General features: G+C 37.5%; 1 protein-coding gene across 4 annotated transcripts; it reads left to right on the forward strand.

Annotated features, from left to right (window-relative positions):
- The first annotated feature begins 23 nt into the window (after window positions 1-23).
- LOC125497852 (uncharacterized) lies at window positions 24-9,979 on the forward strand. Of its 4 annotated transcripts, XR_007274735.2 has the most exons (10): window positions 24-174; window positions 840-979; window positions 1,410-1,486; window positions 1,639-1,709; window positions 1,850-1,926; window positions 2,468-2,728; window positions 3,658-3,817; window positions 4,931-5,043; window positions 5,827-5,893; window positions 6,805-6,997. XR_007274735.2 is itself a non-coding variant. In XM_048645554.2 (4 exons), the coding sequence occupies exons 1-3, from the start codon at window positions 2,014-2,016 to the stop codon at window positions 3,702-3,704; spliced, it is 540 nt and encodes a 179-aa protein (XP_048501511.1). In that variant the 5' UTR covers window positions 1,951-2,013; the 3' UTR covers window positions 3,705-3,817; window positions 4,109-4,919. The 4 variants fall into 4 exon arrangements, 1 of the variants encoding a protein (XP_048501511.1); XR_007274736.2 differs by lacking the exons at window positions 4,931-5,043; window positions 6,805-6,997 and adding an exon at window positions 9,724-9,979 and having other exon boundaries at window positions 25-174; XR_007274734.2 differs by lacking the exon at window positions 4,931-5,043 and having other exon boundaries at window positions 26-174.
- Window positions 9,980-15,304: the final 5,325 nt, after the last annotated feature.

Genomic DNA, 15,304 nt, shown 5'->3' on the forward strand with positions numbered 1-15,304 from the left:
CCTTCTCCTCCTCAATCTCGCAGCTTCTCAGTTCTCAAAATTCAATCCATTTCTGCACTTGCTCTTCCTCTCTCCTCTTTTTGCGATCTCATCTTTTCTCTCTCCTCTTCTGCGCCTGCAATCAGATCTTCTTCCCCATATGAAGGCTAATTTCACAAGCAAGCATCATCTAAGGTATGAGTTGTTTATTTTTTTTATTTTTTTTTTTTCCTGATTTTCGTTCATATGGGAAAACCTAGAAATGGATCTCTTATCTAGCTTCTTCATGTTTTGGTTTGTTTAAGTTTGATGTGCGTTTTGCAATTATTTTTTGTTCACTTCTTGATTTGATTTTGGGTTCATCAAATTTATGAATCTTTTAGATCTATTGTATGTTTTCCTGAAATCGAGTGGAAAATTATGTGAAACTTGGATCAACAAAGCAGGTATTGATTGAATTTCACCCTTTTGAGTGAATTGTGATTGAATTTTGAGTGAATTTTGGGGCGACCAATCTGAAATTGAGTACTTTTACTGTTGATGTGCAATTAGGGTTTCGGATTTTTTAGATCTAGGTCACCGAAATTACTGTATGGTTTGTGTTTAGATCTAGGTCACCGAAATCATTCTTATTTTACCTTTTTAATGCTCAATCTCCTGTTCTTCCATCAGCTTCCATGGATGGCGACAAGGTAATTATTCATCTTCTCTCTCTTCCTCTTTTCTTATTTTACTGTATGGTTTGTGTTTAGATCTAGGTCACCGAAATTATTCTTATTTCACCTTTTTAATGCTCAATTCGACATAAAATTTGTTTGTTTTTACGGTTTCTACAATCGCTGACTTCTTTGTTACAATAGGATGTTCTGAAAATCTGGCAATAGCGATTTTTGCTATGGATTCTTCTCAGTTTCTACAATAGGATGTTCTAAGAATACAATCCGGTTGATGAACAAAGACTGGCTGTCCGATCCTCTTGGTTTCTTCATCTTCGTTTGAGGTATTGATTGAATTTTACTGCTTAGTGTTTTTTTCACTGTGAAATTGGCGAGTTTGGATTTGGATCTTGCCTATTTTCAAGCTCCTAAATTTTCCCCTTTTTCTTCCCCTTTTAAATCTTAATTGTGAATAATATCTTTGATGTTTGCTTTAAATTGGATTCTAAATTGTTCCCAGTAACTTTCTTTTGTCAATCTTGAAAACCCATATGACATTTGTGCATGATTTTGAGGTTTACATTTTCAATTCCAATCAATTAACCTCATAGAAACTTTGTGTATTACTTTTAAAGGATTGTTTGTGTTGCAAGATTGTATTTTGTGATGATTTCTGTCAAAGTTAGATGCTCTGTGTAATTGGTTGCTGTGTAGTTTCTTTCTGCTGCCTGGTGGTTATTTTTTGATTGTATGTTTTGTTTGTGGTGGAAATAGAGGTGAATTAGATTTTCCCACTAGGCTTCGCATCGCACTTGGATCAGCTAAAGGGCTTGGTTATCTCCATGAAGATTGTACGTTCTTATAAACACTCTATATCTCCCTAAATATTGTTTTTTGTTACGAGGCAATAAATTTTTCTAATTATTTGTAAGCTTATTCTAAAGTTCATTTCCTACTGGGAACAACCTTTATTGCATATTATGAATGTTATATTTACTTGCAGGTCACCCCAGAATTATCCATCGTAACATCAAAGCTTCCAATATTTTGTTGGATGAAAACTATAAGGCCATGGTAATATTCTTCAATCTACATATCGAAAATTCATAATAAGCTACCACTTTCATCCAAAAGTATTGCACATAATAAACCCAGTTGTATTCTTCTCCTTTTACACATGCTCATTGTTCAAGGATATATTTTTCCTAATTCAGGTTGTTGACTTTGGACTTGCTAAACTTACCACTGATACAAATACTCATGTCTCTATTCATGTGATGGGAACTTTTGGGTAAGTGACTCTCCTGATTATTCCAACGTAATTCTTCTTCTTCTCTCTCTCTGTTTCGTTTCTTACATACTTTATCAATAATTTGATATGTGTTCAGCTAGAAATCCTAATCATAGGAACTTTGTAGTTGAAGGGGTACTTATCCAAAAGTTTCGAAATTTGATACTTGGGCAGGTGGAAATGTTGAAAGTCACACCTTTCGTGTCTATTTTAGTGAGTGTTTTTATTCGCCTACCACTCTTTTGCTACTTCCTTCCTGCTACTATTGGCTTATGTGTATGGCTGTGTATTAATCTCGATGTGTTGGTTGATATTTTGGGTAAGAATCCTTCTTAATCTATAAGTTTCAGTTTTATATGACAAATATATAACCCAATTGATGATAACCTACATGTAGCATGGAGAATTATCGAAGCAGGTTATCTCTTGATGTCCTATTTATGTGCATGGATGTCCTTAGTGCTACATGTGGCCATCACTTAGATTATTTCCATTTGCCAACATTGTATTCACAGGATTCTTTTCTCTAATTTTGATTTAGAACTCTCCTCTGATGGTGGGCTACAAGCAGTAGCACAACGCTCGCTTAGTGACGTTGAGATTGAGCTACGAGAGATGAGGCTGAGTTTGTTGATGGGGATTGAAAAGAGGAAGCTAGCAGAAGAAGCTCAGAGCATGCAACAACAGTGGCAAATTCTACGAGAGAAGTTAGGGGCTGTTGGATTGGTACTTCCAGCAGATCTCACTACTTTAGCGGAGGAAATTGGTTACCGTCTATTTTTTCAAATTCAAGTTCTAATCGGTAATATTTGATAATTTACAGTTTTTATACATCGATATGATTGATTCGGTGTTCTATGTGTGGTTTAATTTGTTTTTGCAATGTCTAGAGTTATTATTATTATTATACTATTATTATTATTGTTATTATTATTATTATTTCTATTATTATTGATATTATTATTATTATTGTTGTTGTTATTAAGGTGCCCATATCATACATTATTGTTGCTGCCATTATCCCAACATTTGTGTCCATATAAGAAATTATACCATTACCGAGTAATTAGTGTTTTTGGGTTACAATTTGTTAATTGAGTAATTGTAGTCTTTGTTCTTGGAAACTTTTGCTTACTTTTGGACATTTTCTGCCAACTATTCAAACTTTTGCTTACAATTTGTCAAGGAAACTGTGTTTCTTTCTCTGTCTTTGCATCTGATTTCCCTCCACACAACAACAATTTCTCTTTCCTTTTTCTCTTCGTTTCTGAAAAGAAAAGTTGCACTCATATATATTTATGCACAACTTCTACTTCTCTACTTCCCGTACAATTGCTATGCTCTTTCTAATTAGAAGTGAGATAAATTTGATATAGTGGGAGTGGGAGTGAGACAATACTGATTTTCTTTTATGGTTGTAAATCTGTAATTTCTTATGAGGCTATGTTCTTATAGCTTGTTTAGTAAAAGTTATGATTGACTTTCTTTCATGATAGCATCATACTCCTATGAGAGGGGAGGAGAGTAACAACATGAACAGTAGCTCAGTATGATCCCTCTATAGATAAGGTCCAAGATAGTGTAGATATATGCATTACATCTCTTTATCTTTTATAATACAATAGGAAAAAAGAGAGAGGAAAAAATGAGAGTTGTTCGCCTTCACAAATTTACTTATAGCCAGTAGCCACATAATACAATAGTAACTATCTCTTGTGTTTTGGTATCTAGGAACTCAACTGGGAAGAACCAGCTGGTGCAGGGGGCCCAAATGCTGAGCGTTATATCATTGATGCTCGTGCTGCTGTTGTAGAGCGACGAGCAGTTGTTAGCCGGGAAAGACTTATCCTTTCTCATTGCCTTGTTCTGTCTGTTCTGGTTGTGCGGACAAGTAAGTGTCCAGATACTGTATAGTTGTTAATAACTTGTATATGTGATTACTTGCTTATAGGTTTTCTTTGAGCTTCTGGTATGTGTGCTAGCAGTATTTGTATTTTGTTCCCTATTTTCTACATTTCGTTTCGCTCACTTGGTGTACTTACTACTTAATTAAAGTTGCACTACTCTAGGTACTGTAATGTTGGCTAGGTACTGCTATCATGGATGCTTCTGTATTTTGTAGATCATTCTGCTTTTTATTAGCAGTGTATGTTTAATGATCATCTGTGTCACCTGGTAATAGGGACCTGCTCTCGACCTCTGATGGTTGGATCTTGCCACCAACAAAAAAACTAACAATTGGAGGCCCATATATAGGCCAATAAGTCAGGGAATTGCATTTTAAGTTCCTTAAGAATGTTTGCTATATAATATATGCTCCCCCCCCCCTTACTGGTGGGTAAGTTCGTAGTTGTGGTAACGCTGGTGGAAGGGGTGGAGGGGTTCTTTCTGGCTCTTTTTAGGTCAGATGAAGGATGGCAAGGATGGCTGTGTTGAGTATTGGGTAGGCCAGTGGAGGAGTAAGGTTAAGTGTGGTTGTTCATGGAGTGCGGGCAGAAGAGAGGGAGATCTGGGATTTTGACTAATTTGTTCAATTTACAAGATATTGGCAAGAATTAGTCCATGAGTCACACTCCTCCTCCAGTATGTTGCCCAGCAACTTGAACAACGAAGGCTGGTTTGTTTCTAGGGGATTTAGTGTCGTTCACTGTTGGTGGCTGGTAATGGGGGATTTGGGATCAGAAGTGTCTGTGACAAGAGTTCTATTATTTGTTATTATTTTTCCTTTAGTTTGATTTTTCTAAGAAACCCGATATCAATCAACAACATTCAGATACATTATTTAATGGAAGAACCAAAATGCTCACCCTGCTCTCTAGGTTCTCAACTGTTGTGACCAGTTTGGAACCCCTGGCTAGATTTGGTCATATGTCTCTAGGAGTTAATGTTCTTTTCTTCTTTATGTTAAATTTTTTAACTTCTATTATTTCGTTGTTACTTTTAATTTAGTTTGCCAATCATAGTTGGTCTATTTGTCCTATTAGCTGATTTACTCTCTGAATAGATGGATTAAAGAAGGCACTTGAGCACGTAAAAGCTACCTTCTTCTTTGCTTAGAGAGGTGGTGGATCATTTTTGGGTAGGTGTACAAAGTACAAAGTTCTCTAGCTTTTGGAGGTAGGTTTAATGTTGATTTCTAAATGAGTGCAACTTTTCTTTTTAGTCCATTGCATGCTTGATGCTTCTGTGAATTCTCTTGATTACTTATTTACAACATGGTAAGTTGGGGATCAGGAAGAAGTGGAAATCTATCTACAGCTGAGATTGAGCTAACAATAGCCTTTAGTGTTTAAAATGACATACTTTGGTGTCTGCAAGTAAGCAGAGCGACGTTTAGGGATACATTATGTTGGAATTTTGCTATACTTGTATTAGATAGAAATTTGACCCTAGACAATAATAAGATCAATAATCTAATCAGCCTATCTTTTTTGTTTACCTTTATCTGCTTCCTAGCATAATTACTTAATCAAATACAACAATAATAAGATCTTCTCAGAATGAAGTGGGTAATGGGTTGCCCGTTACTGATTAGGAAAGAATTAGTGTTGATTTTTGAAATGCGCTTGTGGATTTTGCTACAAATCTTTATTTTTCACAAGTGACCTCAATTCTCATAGCACTTTGCTTGTCTTTTTCTTTTATGAAAATCTCTTTTAATGCCACTTCTTTGTTTTTTACATCTACCATTTCTGGGTCTGTTGGTTTGAGATGGGAAGTCTTTTGTCTCATATTTCAAGACAGATCTCTAGAACTTGGTGATGTTAATCTAATTTTCTTTTAAAGTGGATTTTATTCTTATATGTATGGTTTATTAATTCTTATATTTATTTTACTTATTTTTTGGTTTCTATCCTTGTTTCTGACTTAGTTCTGCCGTTTGGATTTGCTATTTTCCAGATATGCATCAAGTCCGTTGCATTTTAGCGATGAAGAACGAGACGCCTTCCACCGTGTCGCAGAAAAGGTGTGTAGTTGTGTAAATATGGTTTGATCTAATCTTTAGATTTCAATAACAATTCCTTATTTATAATAAAAAGTGGTCTACTATATATTCAAAGCTATATGGACTCATGATTTCTTGAAGGCAAATGTGTCTATAAACAGAGGGCAACGAAAGGTCATACTTGGTTATGAGAAGGTTCCATGCTTTTTACTTGTGTTGCTTACATTTCCTTCTCACCTACCAATCTACAATTGTGTTCTATGCGCTTCATATAGCTTTTGAGGTTGGCTGTTGCTGCAGTACATGGTAGGTGACTTTATCTCTTTGTTTAGAACCCACTAATGGATGCTGAGGAATGTTGAAGGAAAGAGTTAGATGTAGTGCAAAGGAGTGGGGAATTGTGAGGTGGAGACTGGTAGAAGCATTTGTTTCGGGCCAGGAGTTCTAGGTAGTGAGTAATAGTGTAGTTGGTCATCTGATGTAGGCTCATGTGTTGAAGCTGTAAGGTGCTAAAAGCCTGGAAGTTCAACTAAAAAATGTGTGCATTCAGGTGAATTGTGAACTGCAAGTATTTTAGTACTTGAAGGAAAATATTTTATATGGTCATTTTGAGGAATTTTGAAGTTTGGATTATTAGTTAGGGTGAACTGTGTTTAAGTTTAGGGTGACAAGATAGAATAATTTTGAATTGTGTTTAAGTTTAGGGTGAACTGTGTTCAAAATCCGGATTATGCTGCAAACTGAACTGTGTTTAAGTTTAGGGTGACAAGATAAAATATTTTTCCCCACACCCAACCAAAGGGAAATTTATCTTTAATTGTGTTTCCTACTGAAAACGGATTTCCTTGGAAAATCAATATCCATTGAAAATATTTTCTGCCAAACTAAGGTGCGCTCTAATCTTGCAATTTTTTTTCGATTTAACTTTCCAGATTAAACAAGCACGCTCCTGGGGAAGCAAGGAGCTGATACAAGTCATTAGTGTGTCTAGCTAGGGAACATATTGGTGTTTTTTTTTTTGAAAAAAGCTACTGTAAAATTTTCATGTATATATACAGACATGAGGGAACCTCCTGGTTTAGATTACATGAAATCGTAATTGTTTCGATGTTGAAACGGCCTTAATCACATTTGTGCTTGCATTTCTGTGTGTGATTGACCTTTTATGCATTAGCGTCTCCCCAAATTTGAACTTAATGACACGATATACAACTCCGGAAACTATGCTACTTTGAGGTAGGTGCTTGACAGTGGGGTATGTGTTTCCCGAGTTATAGAAGAAATCCAGCCTCGAGAAGATGTCAGACCCCTTAATATCTTGTGGTACTCTATATCCATTACCCTTCATGATTTCTACCCCTCTCCCTTTTAAAAGCACAAGTATAGATTATATATGATAGGTGCATCTGTTATTGGATCAAGTTCTACAATTTCACTTTTATCTGTGTTCAGCTTAATAGTGGTTTAAAGCGCCAAAAAAGGAAAAATGGATCAGAATACCCCCAACTTTGGCCCATCCGCTTTTATTACCTCCACCTATGAGTTATTTTTAAATACACCCAACTATTAGGTAGGTTTGTCAAAAATGCACCCCTGACCTAAAATAACCGGTTTAGCAGGTTAAAATGACACGTGTCATGCTCTTATTGATTTTACTTATTTTTTTTGTTTTTCCTTTTTATTTATCACACCACCCTACCATTTTCTAACCCTACCCCACTGTCACCCCTCCTCTTCCTCCTCTTCATCACCAGTCCCCCTCCCCTTCCTCTTTCTCCCTCCTCACGTACCCCTTCCCACCGAGAAAACCCCTCCCCTTCACACCACCCCCGAACCGCCCCACCTACGAAATCACCCCACCCCACCACCCACTGTCACTTTCCCTCACCCCCACTACCACCCTTCCACACCCCAACCCCCAACAACCCCCAATCACCACCCAACCCCCTACTCCCTTATCCCTTACCCTAGCAACCCCTACTGCCCCACCACCCCTTCCTCACCCCGCAACCCCCCCTTCCCTGCTGAATCGACACAAACCCATTCTCCCTCCCGTCACCCTCCCCTTCGAATTTCGTTTTATTTTCATTTAGTTGTGAGTTTCGGCGTTTTAAAGTTGTGAATTTGTTGAAAATGATTGATTTGGGGAGGATTTCAGATGAATTTGTCGAAAATGGAGGTGTAGGGAGGATTTCACGTGGGTTTTGCGAAAATTATAAGGGGTTTGCGGGGCAGGGAGGTTGTGTGGGAGGAGGTTGCGGCGCAGGGGTTGCGAGGGAGGGGAGGTTGCGGAGCAGGGGGTTGCGAGGGTGGGGGAGGGGTGTGAGTGAGGGTGTCTAGATTTGCTAGGCTGAAGGCGGTGGAGGGACGCGGTGGATTCGGGGGTGGTGGGAGTGGGGAGGGGGCCTGGGCTGGCAGGAGGAATTATGAGATGGGTTGCAATGGGGGATGAAGAGGAAATAAAAATAAAAGAAAAAAAAAAAAATGACCTTGGTAACAGGTTACAAGTCATCTGGGTGCATTTATGGCGGACCTCCCAATAGTTAGGATTATACAGGAATAACCCATAGGTGGGGGTATTAAAAGCGGATGGGCCAAAGTTGGGGGTATTCTCATCCATTTTTCCGCCAAAAAATGGTTAGTTTATGCAAGTGGTTGTTACCGTTGTTAGGGATAAAGCATGTGCTTTGTGAAGCTTGATTCTTTTGTAATAGAAAAATGCTTTGTTTTCCAAGAGTTTAATATGATCAGTTTTGATCCTTTAGAATTGGAAAAATGCTTCGTTTTCCAATAGTTCAAGCAAATCGGTCATGTGATATTAGGGATTCTATTAAACTTACTCCTGTTTTAGAAAAATGCTTCATTTTCGTATAATTGAAGCTAATAAGTTGTGAAAATTTGTAATCGCCTTTCCCTTTTTTTTCGGGAAAAAATACGAAGTTGTGGTAGCTTTTCCTACTAATTTGTCTTGCTTAGTTTATGCTTCTAAATCAATAGAGCTTCTATGTAATTTGGTTCACTAAATGAAAATTCTTATTTGGTATCAATTTTCTCTGTTTGGTGCTTTTTATAAAAAGTATTTTGTTTATTCTATATCTTTGGTATCCTACGTAATCAAGTGTTTTTCTACATTAAATTAAAATTACAAGTGCAAGTATAAAAAATCTAAGAACAATAGCTTCATATTCAATATGTTAATTATATCTACTAATTTGAGTATCGCTTTTACGCCATATAAGTTGAGATGCAAATGATTGTTTTTCTGACAATAATTTGTATCGGAATTCAAATTGCAAGCAACTGTTATTAGTGCGAGGAATTGGACATCACTTTAACTCTATATCAATTTTGTGGATTTTGGTAAATAAGGACTCTGTTCCTAGGTCTTGGCAAATTTTGTCAAATATTAGTGTCGTACGACACAACATCAACACGAAATACAGGTCAACGCAAATATCATATATCTATACTCTTAATATTCGGCTGATAATAACTGGATTTTGTCACTGCAACAACACTAGGGAGATACTATCTAGACACTACTTGAAGCCTAAAGTATATGCAAGCTGCATGAAGTGGTCGATCCTTGCTAAAAAGAAAAGTGAGTCTTGATGCCTTGATTGCGTAGGCCAATCTATTAGACTATTAGTTCCTCTCTGGCTAACTTGAATCATGAGATTTAGAGCGCAACTATTTGAATTTTGGATCAATTTTCGAAATAAAATCCTACCATCAAATATATCTGCGCACTCTTGCATCAACGCCCTTCACTATTATGCTTCTTTTGGGTTGAAAAATGGTCTCTATTGTCAGTTTATTATGTTATCTAACACAAGTATATATGATTTCAGAACAAATACAAGGTTTAAGATTCCAAGTGGGTTGCCGGTTGGTGCAGAGTCTAAATTGGTCGAGTGGGGAGGAAGGGAGCCTGTGGTTTGCTCTGTTTTGGTCATGAACAAAAGCACCTGCAAACACATATCTTGTGTGACTAAGTGATATTTTGAGAGCGTATTATCAATGATTTGCTATTTTTCCTTTTAATGTCAAATCCTTGTTCATGCTCTTCCTCATTTGGTTGAATACAGAATGATTATTCATGCAAAGTCCAAATGAAATAAACTTTCTCTATTTTGTGGGAAATATAATATTTCTCAAAAGTGCACACATGTCTATATATTTCTAATTGAACGTTAGGTAATTCTATTTTGTTAACATCTACTTTCCATTTTTATGTTAACAAAACAAACAGTTGGATTTCTATAGGAAAAATTAGTGATGCATATAGTGTTGATCATATCAGCCTTCATTTCTTAACAATTGTAACATATTTTTGGACGTTTCACAATATATGTGCGATTTTTTTTTGAGGCGAGGTTTATCTAAAGAAAACCTTATTCTATTATAATTATATGGGTGTAGTTCACGCTCTCCCAATGATTTTTGCGCCATATTCATAAGTTCCAGTATTATAGAACGAAGGTGATATACTTCGTGATGTATTTTTAGTTTGTGGATTCTTCGAGTTTCATCGGCCAAGGACGATTGTTGTTCAGGAATAATTCAAAGATCTTTTTTAAGTTTTCAGGAAAAAAAAAGTGAAAGATGGAGAAAGGATAAGAGGGGAGGGAGTAAGAAGGCGGACGAGTAGGAGTTGACTTTTAAAAAATTGAAAAATCATAAAGATGAGTAATAGAGAAAGGGAAAGAGAAAAGAATACCTTTTTCCTTTTATCGTAGAATTATAAATATTAACCTAAAACCTTAGATATCTCAAGAGTCGACGCTCAAATTTCCAACTTCGAATAGCTGGAGATAAGGAAGACACATACACTTACGAAAAAGGTAGAACTACGTTATAAAAAAAGGCGATATTATCTAGAGCGAGGTTTGACTTGCATTACTTAAAATTTATGTTTTTGTGTTTAACAATTTAACCATTTTGGAAAACTATGTTTTTTTGTGTTTGATTTTGGGAAAACAATTTAACCCTTGCCATTACGATATTTTGGGGTAGCGTGCGCGTAGCGCACGGTGCAACAACTAGTTCCTAACAAAAAATAAAAAAAATTTACTTGGTTGCTAAATACCACCTTTGTTTTTTCTTACTAACATCGTGTATATATATACTTCGAATGTATTTGTACTCACACCCATTCCCTCACTCTCTCTCACTCTGCCACTTTCATGCATTCTAACTCTTTCACTCTCATACTTCCTCACACACTCTCACTCTCTCTCATCACCCAAGAACTTCTCCGGCCACTTCTTATATCGATTTTCCGGCTACTCTCTCTCATCACACATTGAATGAGGTTGAACGGCATCATCGCGCCGCCACTCCTGCAGTCACATTACATGTTGTTGGGTATATGGTTGATACGGATGGGAGATGGTCACCAAGACAGTGTAGGTCACGGTTAGCCAGACTGTGCTAGCCACTGTCCAGGAGTCCTAGTTCTATTAGGATTCGTATGTAGTGTCCTAGTTCTATTAGGAGACTATGTATTTTAATTGCTTTATAAGTATTTAATTTTAGGCGTTTGAGTGATAAAGGAATCGTATTATGTTTAGGAGTCTAATTCCTTTGTCATTGAGTCTTGTTAGGAGTCTAAGTGAGCTAGGATATGGTACTTCTTATCTTAAACATGGATAAGATTTATCTTAGGAGTGGATAAGTTTATTTTAGGCGTGTGATTAATTATAGGATAGGATTAGCTTGATTCTTATCTTGTTGTTAATTCTTATCCTAGGTTTATGCTTATCTTTTGTCGAACATATACCCTATATAAGGGACATTTATATCTCATTAATAAAAGGAGTTTTTTTTGTTGAGTAAAAGAAAGTGCGTAATTGCATATGTTGAGCGTAAGCTAACAAGTTGGTTTCCGAATAGTAAACCAAAAACAAACAACTGAGACTTGTTTGTCTATGCTCTTAACGGCGACTTAAGAGTTATATCCCTTTAGTTGCATAGTTAGTTCGTTCATAAATCACAAAACCATAAAAAGAGTTTGAAACAACCACGAAAATCACATCAAGTGGTATAAGAGCAGGGTTCATTGCGACGGCGCGTGAGGGCGCGTGCGGTGTCCAAATTGTGATTTTTTGGTTCTGTAGAAAGCAAATATCCTATTTTGGCGCGAAGACGGTGAGTGAATGTTCCAAGAAGTTGGAGGACGATGTTGATCTCCTAGGAAATAAGATGTTGCAGTTAGATGCTAGCCTCAATTCGGTGGTTGATACTATGAGGGAGATGCAAAGGGAACTATTGGGATTGAGAAACAAAGTTGATGAACGTTCCTACAACTCCTATGATCGGCAACCACGCAAGGAGGAGGATATGAAACTTAGAGAACGTCCGGAATTTGATGGTACTTTAGAGCCTGATGTTTATTTGGATTGGGAGAGGCGTATGCAGCGCATCTTTGATCATAAGAAGGTTAGTGATGCGATGAGTTTTTCGTATGCTACCCTTAAATTCACAAAGTACGCTTCTTTATGGTTTGAAAGCATGCAAGTGAGGCGAGAAAGAGAAAGGAAGGAATCCATCTCTACTTGGTCAAATTTAAAACTTAAACTAAAAAAACGTTTTGTTCCACGTACTTATAAGCAAGATTTGTTTGTAAAGTTTAATTCTTTGCAACAAAATCAATTAACTGTGGCACAATATGTACAAGAATTTGAGAGGCTTTCAATGGCTTGTGATTGTAAGGATGAAGATGAGCAAAAGAGTGCCAAGTTTCTGATTGGACTCAATACCCTTATTGCAAATCTCGTGGAACTTCAAGTTTATCATTCTTTTGATGAGTTATGTTCATTAGCAAGCAAGGTCGAGCTCCAACAAAAGGAGGCTAAGGGTAAGAGTACTCGATTTTCGTCTGCTCCTAAATCTGAAGCAACATTTTCTTCACCAAAGTTTGAGGCTTTAGATAAAGGCAAGGCTATATATGCAACGGTGATGGGGGATTTAAAGCCAAAGCAAGAACCTTTGACTCCAGGGCAGGTGATCATGAAGGGTAAGCAGTGTTTTAAGTGCTAAGGACATGGACACATAGCTCGACAATGTCCGAACATGGTTCTTGTTTCAGTGGAGGAGCACCATGCACTTTTCATGGAGCAACAAGAGGAGGAAACGAGGTTGTTTGCTAATAACAAGGCTTCTATTGATTTTGAGGAGATGGAGGTTGCCTTGTTTAGTACCAACTTGGTGCATCCGGAAGAGGAGAGGGACGAGAGGAGGAGCATGATCCTTAGGCGTGCGTTGGTGGTGCAATCTGTCGAGGATGATGAGCATGAGCAACGTGAAAACTTATTTCAATCAAGGTGCTTGATCAATGGTAAGATGTACAATTTTATTATTGATTCGGGTTCTTGCACTAATGTTGTTGCTCAATCTGTTGTGAACTCCTTAAAGATACCTACGCAAATCCACCCTCGACCTTACAAGTTGAGTTGGTTGAATGATGATGGTGGTGTGATGGTTAATAAACGAGCATTAATAGGCTTTAGGGTAGGCACATACATGGATCAGTTGTAGTTTGATGTTATCCCTATGAGTGCTTGTGATTTATTGCTTGGGCGTCCATGGCAATCAAATCGCCAAGTGATACACCATGGTCGAGATAATATCTATTCGGTGGTGAAAGATGGAGAACGTTTTAGTCTCAAACCTTTACCTCCTAAGTGTAAGATGGTGCCTCGAGCTGCTGAAGTTGCAACCAAGGTAGATGAGAGTGTCGGCCATGTATGCATAAGTTTGTGTAGGGATGAGGAGCTAGATGCCGCAAGCAATAAAAAGGAACGATGAGCTAAGTTGCTGCACCTTCGTTAAGATCCACATATGAATGAGGGAGATTATGTTTCTCTATCACTTAGTGCTCAAAAACTACATTTAGATCAAAAGAACGATGAACCTATGGATGAGGGACCGTTTAAGATTGTGAAGAAGCTTGGCTATGCAACGTACAAAGTCATGTTGGGCAAGGGGGTGTGCGCCACACTTGGGAGTGCGGATCTTGTGCCATGCTTAGAAGACCCTTGAGGACAAGGATCGTTTTCAAGAGGGAGAGGATGATACGGATGGGAGATGGTCACCAAGACAGTGTAGGTCACTATTAGCCAGACTGTGCTAGCCACTGTCCAAGAGTCCTAGTTCTGTTAGGATTTGTATGTAGTGTCCTAGTTCTGTTTATGTATTTTACTTGCTTTATAAATATTTAATTTTAGGTGTTTGAGTGATAAAGGAATCCTATTATGTTTAGGAGTCTAATTCCTTTGTCATTGAGTCTTGTTAGGAGTCTAAGTGAGCTAGGATATGGTACTTCTTATATTAGACATGGATAAGATTTATCTTAGGACTGAATAAGTTTATTTTAGGCGTGTGATTAATCATAGGATAGGATTAGCTTAATTCTTATCTTGTTGTTAATTTTTATGCTAGGTTTATGCTTATCTTTAGTCGAACATATACCCTATATAAGCGACGTTTATTTCATTAATAAAAGGAGTTTTTTTGTTGAGTAAAAGAAAGTGCGTAATTACATATGTTGAGCGTAAGCTAACAAGTTGGTTTTCGAGTAGTAAACCAAAAACAAACAACCGAGACTTGTTTGTCTATGCTCTTAAACGCGACTTAAAAGTAATATCCCTTTAATTTCATAGTTAGTTCGTTCATAAATTACAAAACCATAGAAAGAGTTCGAAACAACCACGAAAATCACATCAATGGTTCATATGGAGCTCATGGAGGTGTATGGATGTGAAGATGAGGTTGCGTACAAGGAAAACGTCGAAATCGAACTGAATGGGAGTTCGCCCGATCGGGCCCGCAACGAATTACAAATCTGGACAGTTTAAGCATTGCCCAATGGCATCGGGCCTACACGCCCGATCGGGCCAGGTTAGCGAATTACGACGCAGGCAATAATTGCTCGGTCGGGCACAAGACAGATTTCCTTTCGGCTTTAAGTGCCCGATCGGGCAGGTCTCGCCCGACCCGATCGGGCAGGGTGTAATTTTTCTGGTTTTCGTTCCGAAAACGCGTTTTTCCCGAGGGGGGTATAAATCGGTGCCCTAGTACGTCTATTATTCTATTATTTATCATTATTCACATATTAGAGAGAGAGCGCTATAGAGAGAGTTCTTGAGCGCTTTTATAATCTTTCTTGAACATCGATTCCTACTGCATATTCGTGGTTTTTCTCCTAGTTCTTGGGTTTCCACGTAAAAGTTCTTGTGTGTCATTTATTGCTTTGTTATTTGTTGTTCTAGTATTGTTTGCTATTTTTTTTAGATTGATAGTCAATAGAACTTACAAGTGGTATCAAAGCTAGGTTGGTTTATTGTCTAGATCTAGAAGTAATTAACATTGGAGGATGCAAAGATCAGAATTGAGAAGTTTGATGGAACAGATTTTGGATATTGGAAGATG

Source organism: Beta vulgaris, chromosome 1 (genome assembly GCF_026745355.1).
Source record: "Beta vulgaris subsp. vulgaris cultivar EL10 chromosome 1, EL10.2, whole genome shotgun sequence".
In the NCBI taxonomy this organism is placed as follows: Eukaryota; Viridiplantae; Streptophyta; class Magnoliopsida; order Caryophyllales; family Amaranthaceae; genus Beta; species Beta vulgaris.

Excerpts from the sequence above, each read along its gene's own strand:
- LOC125497852 (XM_048645554.2), top strand. The coding sequence starts at position 2,014 with ATGTGTTCAGCTAGAAATCCTAATCATAGGAACTTTGTAGTTGAAGGG. Across the intron at positions 2,246-2,467 it reads TGTGTTGGTTGATATTTTGG|AACTCTCCTCTGATGGTGGG; the intron begins GTAAGAATCCTT and ends ATTTTGATTTAG. Across the intron at positions 2,729-3,657 it reads TCAAATTCAAGTTCTAATCG|GAACTCAACTGGGAAGAACC; the intron begins GTAATATTTGAT and ends TTTGGTATCTAG.